Source organism: Leptonychotes weddellii, chromosome 4 (assembly GCF_054177405.1).
Source record: "Leptonychotes weddellii isolate Sample4059 chromosome 4, ASM5417740v2, whole genome shotgun sequence".
Taxonomy (NCBI): Eukaryota; Metazoa; Chordata; class Mammalia; order Carnivora; family Phocidae; genus Leptonychotes; species Leptonychotes weddellii.
In genome coordinates, this window is record NC_138372.1 from 70,985,911 (window position 1) to 71,010,054 (window position 24,144).

General features: G+C 36.4%; 1 protein-coding gene across 1 annotated transcript in view; it reads left to right on the top strand.

Annotated features, from left to right (window-relative positions):
- The window catches only part of BRDT (bromodomain testis associated), a 50,321-nt gene extending 35,816 nt beyond the window's left edge, over positions 1–14,505 (top strand). The window contains exons 15-17 of the mRNA XM_081817096.1: positions 6,890–7,095; positions 7,883–8,057; positions 14,338–14,505. Coding sequence (XP_081673222.1) covers positions 6,890–7,095; positions 7,883–8,057; positions 14,338–14,406 — 450 coding nt within the window. The 3' untranslated portion in view covers positions 14,407–14,505. The remainder of the gene's footprint in view (positions 1–6,889; positions 7,096–7,882; positions 8,058–14,337) is intronic.
- The last annotated feature ends 9,639 nt before the right edge of the window (positions 14,506–24,144 follow it).

The window sequence follows — 24,144 nt, forward strand, 5'->3', positions numbered from 1 at the left end:
CCTGATGAACATGGATGCAAAAATTCTCACCAAAATACTAGCCAGTAGGATCCAATAGTACATTATAAGGATTATTCACCACGACCAAGTGCGATTTATTCCTGGGCTGCAAGGTTGGTTCAACATCTGCAAATCAATCAATGTGATACACTACATTAATAAAAGAAAGGACAAGAACCATATCATCCTCTCAATAGATGCAGAAAAAGCATTTGACAAAGTACAGCATCCTTTCTTAAAAGCCATCTATGAAAAACCCACAGCGAATATTCTTGTCAATGGGGAAAAACTGACAGCTTTTCCCCTAAGGTCAGGAACACAGCAGGGATGTCCACTATCACCACTGCTGTTCAACACAGTACTAATGATGTACTATATGTTGGCTAACTGAACATAATAAAAAAAGATTATAATAAAAAATATTTTAAAAATTACACGCACACGGGGCGCCTGGGTGGCTCAGTTGGTTAAGCGACTGCCTTCGGCTCAGGTCATGATCCTGGAGTCCCAGGATCGAGTCCCGCATCGGGCTCCCTGCTCGGCAGGGAGCCTGCTTCTCCCTCTGACCCTCCCCCCTCTCATGTGCTCTCTGTCTCTCTCATTCTCTGTCTCAAATAAATAAATAAAATCTTTAAAAAAAAAAAAAATTACACACACACACAAAAATGTCTATGCTACCTAGAGCAATCTATTCATTCAGTGCAATCCCTATCAAAATACCATCAATTTTTTTCACAGAGCTGGAACAAATAATCCTAAGATTTGTATGGAACTAGAAAAGATGTCAAATAGCCAAAGGAATGGTGAAAAAGAAAACCACAGCCGGTGGCATCACAATTCTGGACTTCAAGCTCTATTACAAAGCTGTAATCATCAAGTCAACATGGCACTGGCATAAAAACAGACACATCAGTGGAACAGAATAGAGAACCTCAGAAATGGCCCCTCAACTCTATGGTCAGCTCATCTTCGACAAGGCAGGAAAGAATATCCACTGGAAAAAAGTCTCTTCAACAAATGATATTGGGAAAATTGGACAGCCACATGCAGAAGAATGAAACTGGACCATTTCCTGACACCATACACAAAAATAGACTCAAAATGGATGAAAGACTTAAATGTGAGACAGGAATCCATCAAAGTCCTTGAGGAGAACACAGGCAGCAACCTGTTTGACCTCAGTCACAGTAACTTCTTCCTGGAAACATCACCAAAGGCAAGGGAAGCAAAGGCAAAAATGAACTATTGGGCTATTGGGACTTCATGAAGATAAAAAGCTTCTGCACAGCAAAGGTAACAGTCAACAAAACTAAAAGGAAACCTACGGAATGGGAGAAGATATGTGCAAATGGCATATCAGATAAAGAGCTAGTATCCAAAATTTATAAAGAACTTTAGCTCAATACCCAAAGAACAAATAATCCAATCAAGAAATGGACAGAAGACATGAACAGACATTTCTGCAAAGAAGACATCCAAATGACCAACAGTCACATGAAAAGGTGCTCAACATCACTCGGCATCAGGGAAATACAAATCAAAACCACAATGAGATACCCCCTCACACCAGTCAGAATGGCTAAAATTAACAAGTCAGGAAATGACAGATGTTGGCAAGGATGCAGAGAAAGGGGAACCCTCTTACACTGTTGGTGGGACTGCAAACTGGTGCAGCCACTCTGGAAAACAGTATGGAGGTTCCTCAAAAAGTTGAAAATAGAGCTACCCTATGGCCCAGCAATTGCACTACTGGGTATTTACCCCAAAGATACAAATGTGGTAATCCAAAGATGCACCTGCACCCCAATGTTTATAACAGCAATGTCCACAATAGCCAAACTATGGAAAGAGCCCAGATGTCCATCAACAGATGAATGGATTCAGAAGGTGTGGTATATGTATACCATGGAATATTACTCAGCCATCAAAAAAAGAGAAATCTTGCCATTTGCAATGATGTGGATGGAACTCTAGAGGGTATTATACTAAGTGAAATAAGTCAGAGAAAGACAATTATCGTATGATCTCACTCCTATGTGGAATTTAAGAAACAAAACAGGATCAAAGGGGAAGAGAGGAAAAAATAAAACAAGATGAAACCAGAGGGGGAAGATAAACCATAAGAGACTCTTGGTCTCAGGAAACAGAGGGTTGCTGGAGTGGAGGGCGGGTGGGAGGGATAGGGGGGCTGGATGATGGATTTTGGGGGGTATGTGTTGTGGTGAGTGCTGTGTATTGTGTAGGAGTGATGAATCCCAGACCTGTACCCCTGAAACAAATAATATATTATTTGTTAATAAAAAAATTTTAAATTAAAAATTAAAAAATAAAAAAAAATAAAAAATAAAAAAAAATTTTAAATTAAAAATTAAAAAATAAAAAAAATAAAAAATAAAAATAAAATGTCTTACAGGGTAGACATTTAATGAAATAACTATAGCTTCAACAAGAATATTAAATACAGTGGATTTTTTTTCACACTGAAAATGTGTGGCAGTAAAGAATACGATGACTAATGACTATTTGTACAGTTTGAGGTAACTAATTGCGATGTTTTCATGACCAGCAGTTTTACCCACCATTACTTTTGTACCATGAGGGCAAGTGTCAACACAGTGAAAACGGTGTGAATAATGTCTCAGTATTATTATGGAAACAGTTTTGATCTTGTGGACCCCCTAAAAATGTCTCAGGACCTTTAAGGATCCATGGATCACATTTTTTTTTTTTTAAAGATTTTATTTATTCATTTGAGACACAGAGAGAGAGAGAGCATGAGCTCCATGGATCACATTTTGAGAACCACTGCTGTATAGGAATCTATTGCAAGAAATATACCACACTAAATTTTTAAAAATTAAAAAAAATAAAGTCTGTTTCATCCAATACAAGTATTGCTCCCCTGACTTTCCTTTCTCTTCCATTTGCATGATAAATGATTTTCCATCCTTTCACTTTCAATCTGCATGTGTCTTTAGTATGAAATTAATCTCTTGGAGACAGCGTATTGGTGAGTCTTGCTCCTTTATCCATTCCATCACCCTTTGTCTTTTGATTGGAGCATTTAGTCCATTTTCATTCAAAGTAATTATTGATAGGTATGGCCTTAATGCCATTTTGTTGCTTGTCTTATGGTTATTTTTGTAGGTCTTCCCTGTTCCTGATTTTTCTTGTTCTCTTCTCGCATGGTTGCTGGCTTTCTTTAGGGATAGACTTGGATTCTCTTCTCTTTATTTTTTTGCATATCTATTACTGGTTTTTAACTTTTCATTACTATGAGGTTTGTATATAACATCTTATGCATATAGCAGTGTATATTAAGTTGATGGTCCTTTAGGCTGAACCTGTTCTTTACTCCTCTCCATCCCCCCCCCCCACAACACTAAGTTTTAGGTATATGGTGTCATACCTTATATCCTTTTATTTTGTGAATCCCTTGACTGATTTTTATAGCTATACTTAATTTGACTGCTTTTGTGCTTCCTATTTTTTTTACTCCTACTTACAGTCTTCCTTCCACTAAAAGAGTCCCTTTTAATATTTCTCACAGGGCTGGTTTAGTGGTGATGAATTCCTTTAACTTTTCTTTGGGAAACTCTCCTTTTTCTGAATGATAGGCTTGCTGGATAGAGTATTCTTGATTGCAGATTTTTTTTTCTTTCAGCATGTCGAATATATCATGCCACTTTCTTCTTGACTATATAGTTTCTGCTGAAAAATTAGCTGATATCCTTATGGGGTTTTTTCTTGTATGTTTTCTTTTCTCCTGAAGCTTTTAAAAGCAATTTTAATTACTATGTGTCTTGGTATGGACCTCATTGGATTGATTTTGTTGGGGGCTCCCTGTGCCTCCTGGATCTGGATTTCTGGTTCCTTCCCCATATTTGGGAAGTTTTCAGTTATTATTTCTTCAATTATATTTCTTCAAATAAATTTTCTCCCCACTTTTCTGTCTCTTTATTATTCTTTATTATGCTTGGTGGTATTGCTGAGTTCCTTAAGTCTCGTTTCATCTTTTATTATTACTATTTTTTTTTTTTTTTGTCTCTCTCCTTTTCAGCTTGATTGTTTTCCATCACTCTATCCTCCAGGTTGCTGATCTGTTCTTTTGATTCCCCTAGCCTACTATTTCTTCCTTCTAGTTTATTTTTAATTTCACTTACTGAGTTCCTCTTCTCTGGTTGGTTCCTTTTTTTATGTTTTCTCTCTCTTTCTTAATGGTTTCACTGAGGTCTTTCACTCTTGTCTGAAATCCAGTGAGTATCTTTATGACCAATACTTTAAATGCTCAATCAATCATATTACTTACCTGTTTCATTTTAGGTCTCTTCCTATGTCCTGTTCTTTCATTTGGGACATATTCCTCTTTCTTCTCATTTTGTCTAATTCTGTCTGTTTCTTTGTATTGTGAAAGTCAGCTACATCTCCTTCACTTGAAAGTAATGGGCTTTTGAAAAAGAGATCCTGTAGTGCTCTGCAGTGCAGTGTCCCCTGTTCACCAGAAACTGGCATTTCAGGGGTGTCTCCTATATGCATTATATAGGGCCTACAGTTATGGCTAAGTGACATTTGCCTTCAGTCCAGTTATCTGCAATGACTCACTTTGCCTGTTGTAGGCAGGATTTGGTTCCAGTTTGTTAGTGAGCGAGTCTTCGGTTGCCTCAGGTTTGAGTTGAGTCAGACCAGGCATTTGCCATAGAGGCAGTAGCATAGAACTGCTGGGTGCTTTCCCTTGTTTTGCCCTGATGAGCTTTCATTGGTGGTTGGGTCCTGCAGCCAGACTAGATGTCTGGCCCCAGCCCATGGCTGGGGCTGCAGTTGGACTGGTGTGTGTGTGTTTATTTTCCCCTCTCCCCAGGGTAGTGGTCACTTTGGAGTGGTACTGATCTCTGTCAGGGCTGCTTGCACACTGCCAGGCTTGTGGCATCACTTTGTATTGTCTTCTGCCAATGGCATATTGGAGGGGGCAGGTACACAGGAGAATGCAAGGCAGGGCATGGTGCCAGCAAGAGCCACATAAGTTCACTGGACTGGGATCAAGGCAAGCTGGGTTTTAGGGTACAGGTTTGCAGAAGCATGGGGGCAGAGCGAGGGGTGTTAGCAAGTTATGTGGAGAATGTTGTGGTCGTGCTGGTTCCGGTGTCTAAGCTGGGGGTGAGGGGAGGGGAAATGGTACAGACCAACTCCTTTGTTCCTGGAAAAGTCTGTCATTGATTCCTGCCCCTCTAACTCATCTCAAGCACACACTCTGTGATGAGTAAACAAATCTCCCTCCCATATATATATATACACCAGGTGTTCAAACTGGTGCTTCTATTGCTGTATCTCCACAGTGCTGTTTGTTGTACTCATCTTTAAGGACTTGGACTGTACTCTCCCAGTTCTCCCACAGAGACCTCTGAGTTTTAATGTTCCAAGTGTTAAAGACCTGCTGATTATAAGAACTTATGAGATTCTGCCTCTCTGGTTTTGAAAGCCAAATATTGTGGTTCATCTTCCTGGTGCCTAGGGTGTCTATTTCTTTCCCCTGCACATGCTCAGCATTCCTCCCTCCCACAGACAGTCCCACAGAGAGTCCAATGGGTCTGTTTAGTTCCCCACCATCTCTTGGCCCTTCCTACCCTACTGTGGCCTCTTCTCTATATTTAGCTGGGTAGAGTCTGTTCTTCCAGTCTTTGAGGTCATTTTCTGGGTTATTTACACTGATGTGTATGTTATCTATTTGTATCCATGTGGCAAGGTGAGCTTAGGATCCTCCTACTCTGCCTTCTTCCAGATATAATCCCTGTACTGGAAAATTTTATTTTTTATTTTTTAAAGATTTATTTATTCACTTGAGAGAGAGTGCATGCGAGTGTGTGCGCATGAGTGCGGGGGAGGGGACGTGGGGCACAGGGAGAGAGAGAGACTCTCAAGCAGACTCAGGGAGCACAGAGCCTGACTCAGGGCTCGATCCCACGACCCTGAGATCATGACCTGAGCTGAAACCCAAGAGTTGAACACTCAACCAAGCCACCCAGTCACCTCTGTACTGGAAAATTTTAAACTACATATATTTCTATTGGGTTGCATGGATCTAGATCATGATAGAACTCATTTAAGAAGAGTGGTCACAGTCAGTTAATTTTTTAAGAAAGGAAAGACAAAGGTATGTCAGAGGGTTCCCAACAAATACTGTGCCATTCTTATGGCATTATCTTTCTTTGCCTCTTATTAATGATTTGTATATTTGGTTTATTTTTCGTATGGGACCATAAATATCTTTTTTTACATGACTGGTTTACTTAGTTTTATATTCCTTGCAGATTCTCATACTCTATGTTAGAGTTGACCCTTGAACAACACAGGTTTGAACTGTTGGGTCCACTTATAATAAGTCAGCTTTTTCGATACAATACAGTATTGTAAATATATTTTCTCTTCATTACAATTTTCTCAGGAACGTTTTCTCTTCTCTAGCTTACTTTATTATAAGAATACAGTATATAATACATATAACAGAAAATATGTGTTAATCAACTGCTAGTGTTACTGGTTAAGGCCTCCAGTCAACAGTAGGCTGTTAGTAGTTTTTTCAGGGAGTCAGAAGTTATACATGGACTTTTGACTATGCAGGTGTCAGCACCCCTAATCCCCATGTTGTTCAATGGTCAACTGTATATGTACATTAAATTGAAATAATTGGTAAGCATTCTATTTTAATTTGGTCTTAGATGATTAATGAGTTTAGTTTATCTGTTATCATATTTTCATATTTTTCATAGTTTAATAAAATTATATGAAGGCCTTAGAATCTTAATTTGATCTATTACTGTATCAAAAAATACTGTTTTCCTTCCAAAATGTGGTTGACATCTGTAGACACAAACTAAATCAAGTATTTTTTTAGGATATAAAGATCAAGAATGCAGACTCTTGGAAAAGTTTAGGCAAACCAGTCAAAACATCTGGTGTACTGAAATCCTCAGATGAGCTCTTCAACCAATTTAGAAAAGCAGCAATAGAAAAAGAAGTAAAAGCTCGAACACAGGAACTAATACGGAAACATCTGGAACAGAATACAAAGGAACCAAAAATATGTCAAGAAAATCAGAGGTCTGTAATTTACTGGATTAGAGGCTGGGAGATAGTCTTTTTTTTTTTTTTTCATTTATCAATTTCCTTTTATTTATTTCTATTTTATTTTTAAAGATTTTTATTTATTTATTTGAGAGAGAGAACGCGCACACAAGAACAGGGTGAGGGGCATAGGGAGAAGCAGACTCCCCACTGAGCAGGGAGCCCAATACAGGGCTCAATCCCAGAACCCTGGGATCATGACCTAAGCTAAAGGCAGACGCTTAACCGACTGAGCTAGGCACCCCTCAACTTCCTTTTATTTATTCAAATATTCATTCATGTCTGCTTGCATTGATTATGTGTAGCAATCTCCATTCCCTATGGTAGACATGTAATTTTAAATATATTTCTTTTTTGTCAAGTGATCATGATTTAGCCATTTAGTAGAACACAAAGCCAATTACGATTGCAAAAAGTACATTTTTATTGATTTTTTAACTGACAAGTAACATCTACTTTGAAGAGAATAGAAATTATCAAGTGATTAAGCTATTAAAGATACTAATATAACTAAATCGTAATGATATCATTATTTTCCAGAAATGTCTTGTTTCCATTCTGTGTGAAAGAATATAGTAGTACACCTTGGTTAGTTTCCATAACATTCTCTTTGTTAATATAGATTGCCTTTGCAAAATTTGACATCATAACATATGAAAAAAGGGGTCTAAAACATTGCTTTATATTTGTAATTTAACATATCTTTGTAATGAAAACTTTTAAGGAACTTGAAACCTACTTTGAGCTATACTGTTTCTTTAAGGGACCTTGGCTTTACTCAAGAATCTTTTTCAAATAAGACACAAAACCAGTACGTTGGAGAAGAACAGAAAGAACATCAGCAGTCTTCGGAAGCTCAAGATAAATACAAACTCTGGCTTCTCAAAGACCGTAATTTAGCGAGGGAGAAAGAGCAAGAGCGGAGGAGGAGAGAAGCAGTAAGTAAATATTAGTTTACTAAATCTAAGGAAAGATTTAACAGAGCAGTATCTTCTACAGGTTCAAAGATACATTCAGGGTAGTTTTCAGTGACTGTGGATTTACATCTTTAGTGAGTATTGAATTCTAAAATCAGAGCCTAAAATATTTTATAGTTAGAGACACAGAGTGTAATCATAATGTATGGTCATGGAGCTACTAGACTATGTAGGTTCAAATCCTAGTTCTGCCATTTACTAGACTTTTGGGCTTGGGCAATTTATTTAACCTCTCTGTGCCTCAATTTCCTTGTCTGTAAAGTGGGAATAATAATACCTGTTGTGAAGATGGAATGAATTTACACGTAGTAATAAACACAAAGGAACATTATTGGCACATAAGTAGAGGGGTTTATCACGTACTGTTATTAACTCTTGAAAAATCCATAAACTATTGATAAATTGTGGCCAAAAGTTATGCCATCTATCCCAGGTCGGTGTTTTAGTTGAACACTAGATAAAGAAGTTGACTTGTATTATAAGTCAATTATATCTTAAATTGGAAAGGAAAAAAAACTGACATGTTTAAGAGTCTTGATATACAGAAAATAATGTTTAAAAACTAGAATTGATTGTTTCATCCATGGATTATTTAGAAGTATATTAGTTTCCAAATATTTGGGAATTTTCTGGCTAGTAATTTCTGTTAGTGATTTCTAATTGAATTCCAGTGTAGTCAAAACTATATAACATCTTAAATTCATTAAGACTTTTTAATGGTCCACATTATGGTCTACGTTGGTAAATATTCTGTGTGCACGTGAGAAGAATGTGTATTCTGCTGTTGAGTAAAAACAGGCCAAGTTGGTTGATAGTGTTGTTCAAGACTCCTATCTATATTCTTGCTGATGTTCTGCCTGCTTATTCTATCAAATATTGAGAGGGGGCATTGCCATCTATGATTATATAGTTGTAGATTTGTCTTTTTATCCTTGTAATTCCGTCAGTTTTATTTCATCTATTTTGAAAGTGTATTGTTAGATATCTAAACATTTAGGATTTTTATGTCCTCTTGATTAATCCCCTTTTCATTACAAAATGATCTTCTTGATTCTTGATGATATTATTTACTCTGAAATTTACTCAGAAACATATCTGTTTCACCTTTTGTATGACTTATATTGGCATGGTGTAAAAAATGTTTTCCTCCTTTTACTTTTAACCTATCTGCATTTTGATATTTAAAGTGAGTTTCATGTAGGCAACATGTGGTGAGGTCTTGCTTTTTTTGTTTTTTTAAATCCAATCTCTGCCTTTTATACAAGTCTTTAGACTGACTACATTCAATATGATTATTGATAGGTTAAGTTTAAGTGCAACATCTTATTTCTTTTCTGTTTGTTCTTGTTAGCTCTTTTTTTCCTACATTCTTCTAATCATGTATTTTTATGATTCTATTTTATTTGCTTCATTGGCTTATTATCAGTAACACTTTGTTATTTGATGGTTGCTTTAGGGTTTGTAATACACACTTTAGCTTAACACAGTGTTCCTGTGAGTAATGCTATACCACTTTGCATTTGGTAGAATAACCTTACAGCGGTGTACTTCCATTTCTCCCCTCCCAGCTTACATGCTAATGTTTAAGTAGTCAAATTATCTTTTTAAAAATTTTAGGGGCACCTGGGTGGCTCAGATGGTTAAGCATCTGCCTTCAGGTCATGATCCCGGGGTCCTGGGATCAAGCCCTGCATTAGGCACCCTGCTCAGTGGGGAGTCTTCTTCTCCCTCTCCCTCTGCCCTTCCCCCCTACTTGTGTTCTCACTCCCCCCACCCTCAAATAAATAAAATCTTTTTTAAAAAGTTCTAAATAAATTAAAATTTTATATTTACCTATGTAGTTACCATTTCCAGTACTCTTCATTCATTTAGATCCAGATTTCCAAATGGTATTAATTTTCCTTTCTCCTAAAGGACTTTTAACATTTCTTGTAGTGTGGGTCAGTTGGTGATGAATTCTTTCAGCTTTTGTATATCTGAAAATAACTTTATTTTATATATCAGTAATAGACTTTATCTTTTAGAACATTTTAGATTCACAGCAAAATTGAGCCCGAAATACAAAGAGTTCCCACATACTCCTCCCATGCCCCCATCAACGCATAACCGTATACACTATCAGCATCCCACGATCCATGAACCAGTATTGACACCACATTGATAACATCACTGTCAACCTTAGTTTCTATCAAGCAAAATCCATAGTTTACTTTAGGGTTCACTCTTTGTGTTGTGCTTTTTATGGGTTTGACAAATATGTAATGACATAGATCAATCATTACAATACCATCAGAATAATTTCCCTTTCTTAAAAGTCCCCTGTATACCTCCTATTAATCCCTTCCAACCACTCGTCTGTTTATTATCTCCATAGTTTTGCCTTTTCCAGAATGTCATATAGTTGGAATCATACAATATATAGCTGTTTCAGATTGGTTTCTTTCACTTTAGTAATATGCATTTAAGGTTCCTCTGTGTCTTTTTGTAGTTTGATAGCTCATTTCTTTTTGTCTGAATAAATACTCCCAGTATATGGATGTATGACTGTTTATCCATTCACCTATTGATAGACATCTTGGTTGCTTCCAGCTTACAGCAATTACAGTAAACACTTGTGTGCAGGTTTTTGTGTTTTAAACTTGCCTTTATTTTTTTAAATATACTTTTTGCTGGATGTAGAATTCTAGATTGTTAGTGTTTTTTCTTTCAGTACTTTAAAGATGTTCTTCACTAGCTTCTTGCTTGCTTTGTTTACAGTAAGAAATTTGGTATCTTTGTTTTGTATAAAACATGCCTTTCGTCTCACTGCTTTTAAGTTTTATTCATCACTGGGTTTTTGTCTGTTGTTTTTGTACTTTGTCGGGCTTATTATTGGAAATGTGTGTTTATAGTTTCCATCAAGCTTGGAAAATTTTTGGCCATTATTTCTTCATATTTTTTCTTTTTCCTCTTTTCCTCCTTTGAGCAATCACTTATTAGGTCACTTGAAGTTGTCCCACACTGATGCTCTTAATTTAAACAAATTTTTTTTCTCAGGATGTCTGGGTGACCCACTTGGTTAGGTGTCCAACTCGTGATTTTGGCTAAGGTCATGATCTCACAGATTGTGGGATCAAGCCCTGTGTTAGGCTCTGCAATCAGCAGGGAGTCTGCTTGGGATTGTCGTTCTCCTTCTGCTCCCTCTGCTCGCTCATGTTCGCTCTCTCTCTCAAATAAATAAATAAAATAATAAAACAATTTTTTCTTCTTTTCATTTTGCTTCAATTCACTAATCTTCAATGTCTAATCTGCTGTTAATTCCTTCCAGTGTATTTTTCATCTAAGACATTGTAGCTGCCATCTTTAAAAGTTCAGTTTGAGTCTTTTAAAAATGTTTTTTGTATTTCTATTAAGTTTTTGAGCAAATGAAATACAATTATAACCTATTTCAGTGGGCTTCCGCTAATTCTGTGATCTCTGTCAGCTCCAGGTGGTTTCAGTTGATTGATTGGTCTCTTTATGGAAATGTTTTTCTGCTTCTTTATATGATAATCATTGATGCCAGATGTTGAGTTTTACCTTCTTGGGTCCTGGATATTTTTGTGATCCTGGGAAAGATGCAGGAATTCATGGGACATTCAGGAATGTAGTTTGAGAAGAAAAAAGCCATTGACTTTGGCTGTATATTGATTATAATACAAATGAATTTACTAAGGAATAATGTACAAAAGTTTTGTCAGCTTCTTATTTTGTAATACTAAGGTAGAAATAAACTGCATTTGGCAGTGTTGTAACATGTGGTAGAGTTTACAACAATGTGGTCTTACAGAAATTTCTAAAGGTTTAAATAACTAAACTTAAACATTTTAATTTAACTTTTTTATATATTTCTTGTATTTTTTTAGGAGCTCATAATTTTTCATTAGTACTTAGCTAGAAGTATTTTCCCTAGTGACTTAGGAATTTTTCCTGTTGGTTCTCACAAGGGCCTCACTTCAGGCACCCATAAGTGATTTCTCAGCAACTTACTTGCTACCTAACAACCCAGTGAGGTAACCCAATATAATTTCTAATATCCTAAGCACTTTTCTGGAACTTGTCTAGACCTGGAATCCACTGAAATGTAACTAACACTGTATCTAGCAGCTTTGATAATAAACAACCTGATCTTGGATCTGCCTACTATCATTTTTGACAACACAAACTCTTATGTTGCTGCTAATTTATAGATCTATTCTTGAAAAAGATAATAACTTGACACCTAGCAGAGCTTCCATGAATTCACCTCATGCCAGTTCCCTTGACCAAGTATTCAATCCTAAATTTGAATGGTTGAGGTGTATATATTAGGTTATGATGATAGCTGCAGGGAGTGTTAGTTATGTAAATCATGGTATCAAAGGTTAGTTGGTGTAGAGAATAACAGTTCCATATCAATAATTATCCCACACATACAGATTTTAGTCAAGATGGAAGACAGTCTGAAATAAAGTACTTTTAAAATAAAAACAAGTTTCATTACATATTATTAGGATTTTGCAGTATGTCTGGATACTTACAGGAATATATCACATGATATTTACATGAGGACAGTGTATCCAACTCTCATATTGGAGGGTTAAAATAGAACTTTGGGGAACTCTCTGGGCTAGACATTTGGCATCCTGAGTTGGCATTAGGAAAGTAGCCTGGATTATGATTTAAGAATTTATCCTTTTATTTCTGTGGCATATTTAAAGCAATATTTGTAGCTTACAAGAGTCACGCTTAACTTTTTAATATCCTTTTGGTAGATAAGTCATAATTTCAAATCATCTCCCACATAGCCAATGGGAATACTGATTCTCATCCAGGAAGTCAACCAATTGGTTGCAGATTGGCACATTTACCTACAACTCTGGGCTGTTACTATTTACTGATTTAAAAAAATGAACAATTTTTAAAGATTTACTTATTTTAGCAAGGAGGGGAGCAGAGGGAGAAGGAGAGGGAATTCCAAGCCAACTCCATCCACACTCAGCGCGGAACCCAAAGTAGGGTTCAATCTCACAACACTGAGATCATGACCTGAGGCTAAACCAAGAGTCGGATGCTTAACCAACTGCGCACCACTGAGGTACCGCAAAAAACATTTTTAAAAATTACAATTGGGGTCATTTTGGATGCCATCACATGAACATTTAGAGAAGGCTTCAGAATATAAGAAACATTTATTTCCTTTGCCTTATTTATTTATTTTAGATTTTATTTATTTATCTGAGAGGGTAAGAGAGTGAGCAGGGGGGCGGGAGGGGCAGAGAGAGAGGGAGAGGGAGAAGCAGACTCCTCACCGAGCAGGGAGTCCGACTTGGGGCTTGATCCCAGGACCCTGAGATCATGACCTGAGCCGAAGGCAGATGCTTAACCAACTGAGACACCCAGGCACCTCTATTTCCTTTGTCTTAATTAGACTTTTGTTTACTTTAGCTTATTTTTAATGCCTTTTTAGCATTTAATGAACAATGTTGTACTGAGTGTTATACATGCAATTTGGTTTGATTTTCATAAATACCTATATATAAAATAAACTTGGTTAAATAATTTGCCCTAGGTTACACAGTAAGTGGCAGAATCGAGGAAAGCCTGTAGCTTTAATGTTACATATTATAGTTTCCTCAAATAGTTAGAGATACTGGACCATTCAGAAAATAATTTTATGTGTCTAGTGTTATGTTGGTTGTAGAGATAAATGAAACAATATAATCTCAGTTCATGTCCATATTAATATTCTGTCAACACTGAGAGTTTTCTCTCTTATTTGGAGAAATTAAACTTGTTCTTAGTGTTCTTGTAAGTTTTAAGTTTTATTTATCACATGAACAATAATTTAACAAAAATCAGTATTTGAAGAGAAATAGAAAATTACATAAACTCGTTATGTTAAATAAATTGTGTTCATGTTATATAATCTGTTCCAAATGTTGTGATCATTTTTATACAGTTCTAATGAAGGCATAAATTTTTTTTTTAATTTTTTTTTTTTTTTAAGATTTTATTTATTTGCGAGAGAGACAATGAGAGACAGAGAGCATGAGAGGGAGGAGGGTCAGAGGGAGAAGCAGACTCCCCGCCGAGCAGGGAGCCCGATGCGGGACTCGATCCAGGGACTCCAGGATCATGACCTGAGCCGAAGGCAGTCGCTTAACCAACTGAGCCACCCAGGCGCCCCTGAAGGCATAAATTTTTTTAAAGTAACATTGAATTTTTTTCCTTCTTTCTACAGATGGCTGGTACCATTGATATGACTCTTCAAAGTGACATTATGACAATGTTTGAAAACAACTTTGATTAAAACTTATTAACCATCAACTTAAAATGAGTGATCTAAAAGATTAAAATGCATATGGTAAAATGATTGCTTTCAAACACCAAGATACCAATCTTATATTGTATTTTGACTGCTCTAAAATGATTAAACAATTTTCACATATATTTTTAATAGCTATATGTTCATTTTCTAAATGGTATAATTTACAGGAAATTTTATAATTTTGGATCTGAAGTCTTCTCTAAATGTTCATGTGAATTGAATAAATTCCCAGATGCTATTCATTTTATAAATAATTGTCTGCTATGTATTATAGGCCCTGTCTAAGCAGTGAAAATCCAAGAGATAGCCCCTTCTTGTTTAAAAATGAAATATATATAAAAGTGTATCAAAAACAGCCCCTGTTGAGTTTTTAACTTTTAAAACAAATACCTATCTGCCTTAAAATATTTAGAATCTCTAACAAATAATACTTGTTTTTTTTCTGTCAGGTTATGTAAGATTCTCTGCTGATTCTGTTTGCAAAATTTATATTGAAATTTAGTTTAAAGAGAATGTTACCTATGGTTTGGATGATGTTAAATTTGAGCAAAATAATAGTAAATATTATGATGTAAGTTTCTATAGGAACTTATACAGTTCTTAGATGCATATGTGATAGCATTGAATGTTTACATTTTTATTTAACTATGTAGTCTTTAAATCTGTAAATTATTTTTGTTTCATCATTCTCAAGTTGCAATTATGTATAAATCATGTGTATCCACTTCATATATTTTAACATTTTGGACTCTTGAAGTGTAACATGATTCAGGCCCCTTTATAATACCATCTAAAGTAAAAATTCAAAGTGAGTGTGTATTATAGAGAGAAAGAGAAAAAGTTTTCTTGACTTCATTTGTTTTTATAATCAATATAATTTTTTTGAAATAGCTACATGACAGCCATTTTAAAAATATGATCAATAGTGGCTAAAATGGTGGTGAAACCTTCATGAAACATAGCTAGACTTAAAGTGGTAGTCATACCCATTCAACTATAGCTTTTTTTTTTTTTTTAGATTTTATTTATTTGAGAGAGAGAGAGAGCACAAGCCAGAGGGAAGAGGCAGAGGGAGAAGTAGGCTCCCCACTGAGCAGGGAGCCTGATATGGGGCTCGATATGGGGCTTGATATGGGGCTTGATCCCAGGACCCTGGGAGCATGACCTGACCAGAAGGCAGATGATTAACGGACTGAGCCACCCAGGCGCCCTTCAACTATGGCTATTTTTAAGAAAGGAATTAGTATGTATATACTAAGTAGTTTGCATTGTTATTTTCCTAAAAGATCATCATAGATTAGATTTATCTCTATATTTTAGCATATATATATTTTTAGGACGATACATCAGATGCACATAGTGGTTAGTTCTAGGTGATGGAATTACAGGGTGTTTGTGTTTTTCATTTAAGACATTTCAGTATTTTCTGGTTCTTTTTAATATTATGTAATACTTTTAAGATCTGTGGGAAATTTTCCATTTTGAAGAGAGAATGAAAATAGTAAGGATTTACTTCTGTCAAATACACATTAAATCTTTCAACAGCTGCCTTTAAACAACTAATAAAATTGATGAATCAATGAGCTTTGGCTACATCTGAAAAAAGAAAATTCAGCTTTATTAACATCTTTTTATATTAAGGAATAATGTCTTACTTGAGGTTTTCCTCTTAACATTTGGAGGAGCCCTGATAGAGAGCTGTGTTATGATTATCAGTGTTTTGTTTAACCAGCTTAACATTTAAACTTTGCTCAGTCAACAAACTTTTTGGTAGGTTGGCTGAAGTCAGTTTAGCAGAGAAAATATCTATAAGTGATCCTTCCTATATTATGCTTTCTTTTTTGGTAAAGGTTTTTTTGGCTTTTCTTCTTGTGGAGTTTACTTCTGTTAATTTTATGCATGAAATACTGCATGTAACTTATTTGCCTTCAACTCAAGCCTGGTTTTGTGAGGACCCCTTTTCTGTCCACATCTCTCACTACTCTCCAACTTCTAAAACTTTTTCATAGTGTTTTCTGGGATTCTTAATTGGTCATCAAAAACATTCCCTATGTGATCAAACTTACTGTTTGTTTTTTCCCTTTTTTTGTTCTTGAGTTGTTCTGGAAGTGTGGTCCCTGGACCAGCTTCATCAGCATCATCTGAGAAGGTTTTAGAAATGCAAATTCTCAGACTTCAGAATTACTGAATCAGAAACTCTGATGTAGGGTTTAGCAGTCTTTAGTTGAACACTCCTTCCAGGTGATTCTAATACCAGCTTGAGAATTTGAGAATCACTAACTGAACCTGGGCTCTCTGCTGTAGGCTCTCATTTAGTGCCTCTTTCTTTTCACTAGTGTTTTTCTTAACTTTGGGGTGCCATTTGCAGACTATCCTCCCCTCTACCCCCCACCTTCTTCCCTAAATACCCCCAGCTTTAGGTTTTTCATGATCATAAGACTATACCACCCTTATTCATTTACCATCCCTGGATCACTCCTTCTTCCCCAGAGATTTTAGTCTCTCACTATTTCTAATTGACACTTGTCAATGTCAGTTGAACTCTCTGCTAATGATCTTAATAGCTAATCAACTTTAGCCATTCCTTGTCATTGCCAATAACTAAAATCTTTCCTTAGTCTCAATTTCAAGCAAGCTCTTACTACTTCCTCATATCTTTTTCTAGCTTTCTCCAGATAGGCCCTTGACTCCAGCAATCATTAGGCCTCACCACAACCTTACAATCCATTAATCCTAGTGCTCTTCATAGTACCTCTCCCCTTAATGGCCTCTTTCCTTATGCAAGTTTGTTGTGCATTATTATTTATAACCACTCCCTTGCATATACCCTCAACTCCATTGCTCCTTTCTTTGTTGTATTCACTTGACAAAACTCAAATCCTTATTAAATCTGACTGCCTGCTCTGCACCCATGAAGCTGTTTGTGGTTGCAGAAACACATGCAACCAGGATAACCAGTCTCACTTCAAATTCATGAGCATAAACTCAAGTTAGCCGTAATGCTGCCCAGAAATCTTACTACCAATGTATAGTAAGAAAAAATTTCTCTCCTCCCTATCCCAACTATTGAGAGATCAAAACTTGTATATTTTTCAATCTTCTTTTTAAAGGATTTTATTTATTTATTCATGAGAGAGAGAGGCAGAAGGAGAAGCAGTCTCCCAGCTGAGCAGAGAGCCCAATATGGGCTAGATCCCAGGACTCTGGGATCATGACCTGAGCCAAAGGCAGATGCTTAACTGACTGAGCCACCCAGGTGCCCCTATTTTTCAGTCTTTTTATGCTCATCCACATATTGGCATTTCAGGACTTTGAGGGGGTTGTTTTTACAAAAACATGATCCTTTATACATGTTACTTGGCGATTGAGGTTTTTTTTATGATTTTTTTTTTTTGAGAGAGAGCACATGAGAGGGAGGAGGGTCAGAGGGAGAAGCAGACTCCCCACCGAGCAGGGAGCCCGATGTGGGACTCGATCCAGGGATTCCAGGATCATGACCTGAGCCGAAGGCAGTCGCTTAACCAACTGAGCCACTCAGGCGCCCCGGCAATTGACTTTTTCTTAATGCATCAGGACCATCTGTCTAGGTCTTTAGATGGATATAGATGGATTCATTTTTTGTATTTTTTTAATTTAAATTCAATTAGTATATAACATATTATTGGTTTCAGAGGTAGAGGTCAGTGATTCGTTAGTCTTACGTAATACCCAGTGCTCATTACATGATTCATTTCTTTTTTAAAAGGCTGCACAACATTCCTTAGAACAGACGTATCATGATTTATATAATCCCCTATTGATTCAGTTAATTCCAGTCTTTCTCTACTGAACAAAGCTGCAGTAAATATACTGTGTATATAGCCTTACATAATTGTGCTGCTATTTCTAAAGAGTAGAGCTTCTAAAATAGGGTTGCTGGGTCAGAAGTTACAGTCAAAGGGAGTAATTTTTATTTTAATAGGAGGTACCAAATGACTTTTCCAAAAAACTTTAGAGCAGGTCACATTCCTAGGAGTCTGAAAGTACCACTTTACCATTATCCTCACCAGCATTGGATATTACTGCCCTCATTTTCTTTGCTAATCTGAATGAAAAGATTATAATCAGTTTCTTTACTTTTTCTCTCCCGGACTTCAAGTGGGGTTGATCTTAAATCTGTTAGCCGTGTGACTTGCCTAGTAACCAATATCCTTTGGAAATTCTTTTGGTTTATAAGTTTGTACAAAGTCCCCCCCCCTTTTTTTAGATGGTTCAGAAACACTTTTTCACAATCTACTGTTTGTCTTTTGAGATTTATTGCCTTTTTTCCATTAAAATTTTAAATTTTATGTAGTCGTATGTCTGGATTTTCCTTTATAGTGTCTGGCTATTCTACCTTGTTTTGGATTGTATTCCCCACATTAAGATGGTAAAACAGTCTTTATTTTGCACTTAAAATCCAGATAATTAATTTTTACACTAAGATTCCAGATGGATTAAAGACATTTTTATAAGAGATAGGGAACCAGATTTCTTTTTTTCTAAATGAACTCTCAGTTATACTGCACAATTTACTTATTGAACCTCTGAATTGCAGTAGTTGTCATTCTGTAAGAAATTCATAATCACTTTATCCAATTTTTAGAAGTTGAGTGAAATTGAACATTAGAATTTTGATTGGGATTAGATTAGAATTAAATTTAGAGACCTACCAATTTTGTTTCTAGTATTACAAATAAATCCTGCATGGGACCCATTTTTTAAGGCATTGCCAGTCTCCAAGGCAGAAGAAGCTCTCTCGGGAACACCGCACACACATGCACGCACACACACACACACACACACACATGTAGTTGGGAGGAGAGCAGTAAGCAACAGATGGTGGGGCTTTCTTGAGCTCAGATGCTAGCAGTGTTATTGCTAATTGTGCCATGGGCCAGTGTTGAAGGTCTTCAAGAGGATGAAGTGGTCCCAGGTTGGCTAGAGGCATAAGCAGGATCACCACAAATTAAGGTCAAGAAATTAGCTATCAAAGATGGATGATACAAAAAAATCAAGCCACAATGAGTGAGATTAGCATAAACAATGAACAACACACAGAAAATAATACTTCATCACCCTCTTCCCAGGACTGAAGTAGACTAGCTATTGTAAAATGTTTAAGGAAATAAGACTTTTGGAGGAAAATGAGCAGATTTGGAAAAAGTGAGACTTCCAGGAAGGAAAGTGTTAAACTAAAAAAACTCGATTAAAACAAACACAGATAAAGAGAAAATCAGTGAGCTAGAAAATATGTACAAATAACCACCAGGACACAGCACAGACAAGAAGGAAAAGAGACCTAGAGCAGGAATTGACAGAATACAGCCCACAGGGCAAATCCAGCTTGCTTGTTTTTAAGTTTTATTGTGAGCTTTTATACACTGTATGGCTGCTTACGTGCTATGATGGCAGAGTTCAGTAGGTACAACAGAGTCTATGCAGCCCTCAAAGCCTAAAATTATCTATCTACTATCTGATCTCTTACTAAGAGTATGTCAATCCCTGACCTTAAGTACAACTTATTAAGTAAGATAAAAAGAAATCCATACCTGAGACATTTTTCAGTGGCTTGAACAATACCATAAGCAAAGAAGATTTTGCAGTCAGAGAAATGGAGTTATCACCAAATGAGTTACCAGCAACAGTGACCACCAGGAAGAGTGGAATTAGATCTTCAAAATTTTGACAGAAAAATAACTGTCAGCTTGAAGTGTGGAGAAATTTTGGAGAGCTATGATTTCTCCAGTATTAAACATTCATGTGTTAATCGTGAAGTTTATTTTCTTACTGTGTATGTATATATAGCTTTTTTGTATGTATGTATATATAGCTTTTTTCTGTAGCACATCCCCTTCGGGTATAGTTTTCAATAACAGTGTATGGCTGCTTCTATTTTTTTAACAAAGCATCTAGTTTTTTGCATTCTCTATGTCTGAACTGTTTGTCACAGGAGAGTGTGTGTTGATGAAATTCTAAATTTGGTTAGATTTTTTCTTTTGTGAGGGAAGGAAAAGCTATACATTTCACTGCTGATTGCAGGTTTCTTTCAGATTATATTCATTGGTTTGTGTGTATACAATATGAAGAGTGATCTGACGTAATTGTGCTGAATTTATGTTTATCCACTAGTCTTTGATTAAATAAAAAAATTATCAGGTTGGAATTCTGTACCCAGTAAAACTATTAAAATAAGGATGAAATAAATGAAGGTTTACCACAAAATGTTCTCCCCTAAAAGAAATGTATAAGAGATATTCCATTTTCATGGAAAGTACAGTCATTTGAGAGGCCCTATTCCTTCTTGTAATTATGCCACCTGGAACATATGGTCTCTAAAATTGATGCAGCACAGTAAGATAGGATCACACTGGGTGTTGTTAAGGGCCAGACTTGGTAGAGAGTTAGACTTCTTGCACTCATATCCCTCTAGCCAGAACCCACTTGGCCATACACCTGACTGCAGGTCTAGAAAATTCAGAGCAACACATAAATATTGGTAATTCTCTGCCATACACAGACATTTCACTTAAGAGGAAATTCATATAATAAACATGAAAAGATGCTCAACCTTGTGGGACAAATGAAAATTTGAGGCCATAGAAAATACCAATTTTTACCCAACAAATTAGCACAAATGATGTCTCTAGCATTATCCAATGTTGGAGAGGATCAGTGGGAACTCATATGCTGCTATGGGGGAGTGTAAATAGATATTACCAGTTTATAACCAACAATAGAATGCACTTTTTTTTTAAGCACCCATGGAACATTCACCAAGACACCATATATCCTGGGTCATGAAACTTAAATTTAAAAGAATTGAAATTATATAGAGTATGTTTTTTAACCATAATAGTATCGGATCACAAATCAATAATACACAATAGGAAAATCACTAAACAAAATTAATATACTTAGAAATAATTGATGGATCAAAGAGGAAATCTTATAAGAAAATTAAAAAAACAAATGATTATCACCATACAACTTACTGAAATGTGTGGAATGCTGTTAAAAGAGTACTGAAAGAAATTCTTAGAAGTGTCAAGTGCTTGCATTAGAAACAAGGAAAAGTCAAATCAATAATCTTAGTTCCTAACTCAACAACCTAAAAAAGCACATCCAAAATAGGACCAGAGCAGAGATTAATCAAATTGAAAAAGAGAAAATCAATGAAACAAAAAGCTGGTGGTTGAGGGAGAAAAGGTAGTCCCAAAACCCCAAAAGGTTTTTTGTTTTTGTTTTTTTGTTTTTAAGTTTTATTTAAATAATCTCTACATCCAATGTGGGGCTTGAACTCATGACCCTGAGATCAAGAGTCACATGCTCTTCTGACTGAGCCAGCCAGGCACCCCCAAAAAGTAAAGTTCTTAAACAGCAAGGCTAACAAAAAGGCACAAATCACCAATAGGAATGAAATAGTGAATATCACTGTAGATCCTACAACCATTAAAAAGATAAAAAGGAATATAAACTTCACATTCATAAATTTGAATAAGTGGACCAATTGCTCAAAAACTACAAACTACTAAAACTCAATATGAAATAATCTGAACAGCCCTATCATTAAAAAAGTATAATTCATAATTTAGAAGCTCCTGAAAAATCCAAGCCCCTATGATTTCACATGAGGATAATACCAAACATTTAAAGGATTAACACTAATTTAAAATTTTTTTTTTAAGATTTTTTTTGTTTATTTATTCATGGGAGACAGAGAGAGAAGCAGAGGCAGAGGGAGAAGCAGGCTCCCCACAGAGCAGGGAGCCCAATGCGCGACTCGATCCCAGGACCCTGGGATCATGACCTGAGCCGAAGGCAGACGCTTAACCAACTGAGCCACCCAGGCGTCCCAACACTAATTTAAGACAGTCTCTTCCAGAAAATCTATTCCAGAAAATGCGTCTTCCAGAAATCAGTCTATTATGTAATTTTTGTCAACAGGACATTTTTTTAAAGATTTTATTTTCAAGTAATCTCTACACCCAATATAGGGCTTGAACTTACAACCTCAAGATCAGGAGTCGCATGCTTTACCGACTGAGCTGGCCAGGCACCCACAACAGGACAAATTTTATCAATAGGAAGAAGGAACACTTCCCAACTCATTTTATAAGGCCAGTATTACCCTGATAACTAGAACCAAAGACAATACAAAAAAAAAAAAAAGCTGCAGGCCATCATCTCTAATGAACTTAGACACAAAAATGTACAACAAAATAGTAGCAAACTAAATCCCACAATGTATGAAAATAATTATATACCATGACTGATTTATTCCAGGTATGCAAAGTTGTTTCAACATTTGAAAATTAAACAGTGTAATTCAAAATCCAACTCACATTCATGATAAAAACAACAACAAAAAAACAACTCAGTAAGTTTTTCAGGGAAATTACTTCAATTTCCACAAAAAATCTGCACCCAATGTTACACTTTTTTTTTTAAGATTTTATTTCTTTGGTGGGGGGGCATGAACACAAGCAGGGGGAAGGGGTAGAGGGAGACATAGACTCCCTGCTGAATACAGAGCTCAATGCAGGACTCATCCCAGGACCCTGGGATCATGACCTGAGCTGAAGGCAGATGCTTAACTGACTGAGCAACCTAGGCACCTGCTAATGTTACACTTCATGGTGAAAGAGTTGATGCTTTCCCCCTACCTTTGGGAACATGGCAAGGATATCCACTCTCACCTTTCTTACTCAACATAATACTAGAAATTCCACCGAATGCTCTTGGGTGGCTCAGTCGGTTAAGTATTTGACTCTTGATTTGGGCTCAGGTCATGAGATCAAGCTCTGGATTGGGCTCTGTGCTGGGCATGGAGCCTGCTTAAGATTCTCTCCACACTCCTCCCCCCACCTCTCTCTCTCCCTCTCTAAAAAAAAAAGTCGGGGGGGGCACCTGGGTAGCTCAGTTGGTTAAGTGTCTGCCTTCGGCTCAGGTCATGATCCCAGGGTCCTGGGATCGAGCCCCGCATCGGGCTCCCTGCTCAGCGGGAAGTCTGCTTCTCCCTCTCCCACTCCCCCTGCTTGTGTTCCCTCTCTCACTGTCTCTCTCTGTCAAATAAATAAATAAAATCTTTAAAAAAAATAAAATCTTTAAAAAAAAGAATATATTAAAAACTCTCAAAACTCAACAGTAAAAATTTAATTTACAAACAATTTAATTAGAATGGGCAAAAGATATGAACAAAATTTTACCAAAGAGGATATACATATGGCAAACACACATATAGAAAGCATGTTCACCATTACTAGTAGCCATCCGTAACACATAAATTTAAACCACAATGAGATATCAATACACACTTATCAGGAAGGTTTAACATAAAAAATAGTGACCACACAAAATGCTGACAAGGATGCAGAGAAACTGGATCATTCATACATTTCCGGTGGGAATGTAAAATGCTATACAGCCACACTAGAAATCAGTTGTCACTTCTTATAAACAAAACATACAAAGCCATATGACCCAGGCGTGCCTGGGTGGCTCAGTGGATTAAACGTCTGCATTGGGCTCAGGTTATGATCCCAGGGTCCGGGGATAGAGCCCTACATTGGGCTCCCTACTCAACGAGGAGTCTGCTTGTCCCTCTCCCTCTGCTACTCCCCCTCAAATTGTGTTCTCTCTCTCTTGCTCTCGCTCTCTCAAATAAAATCTTTTAAAAAATTAAAATTAAAAAATAAAAAC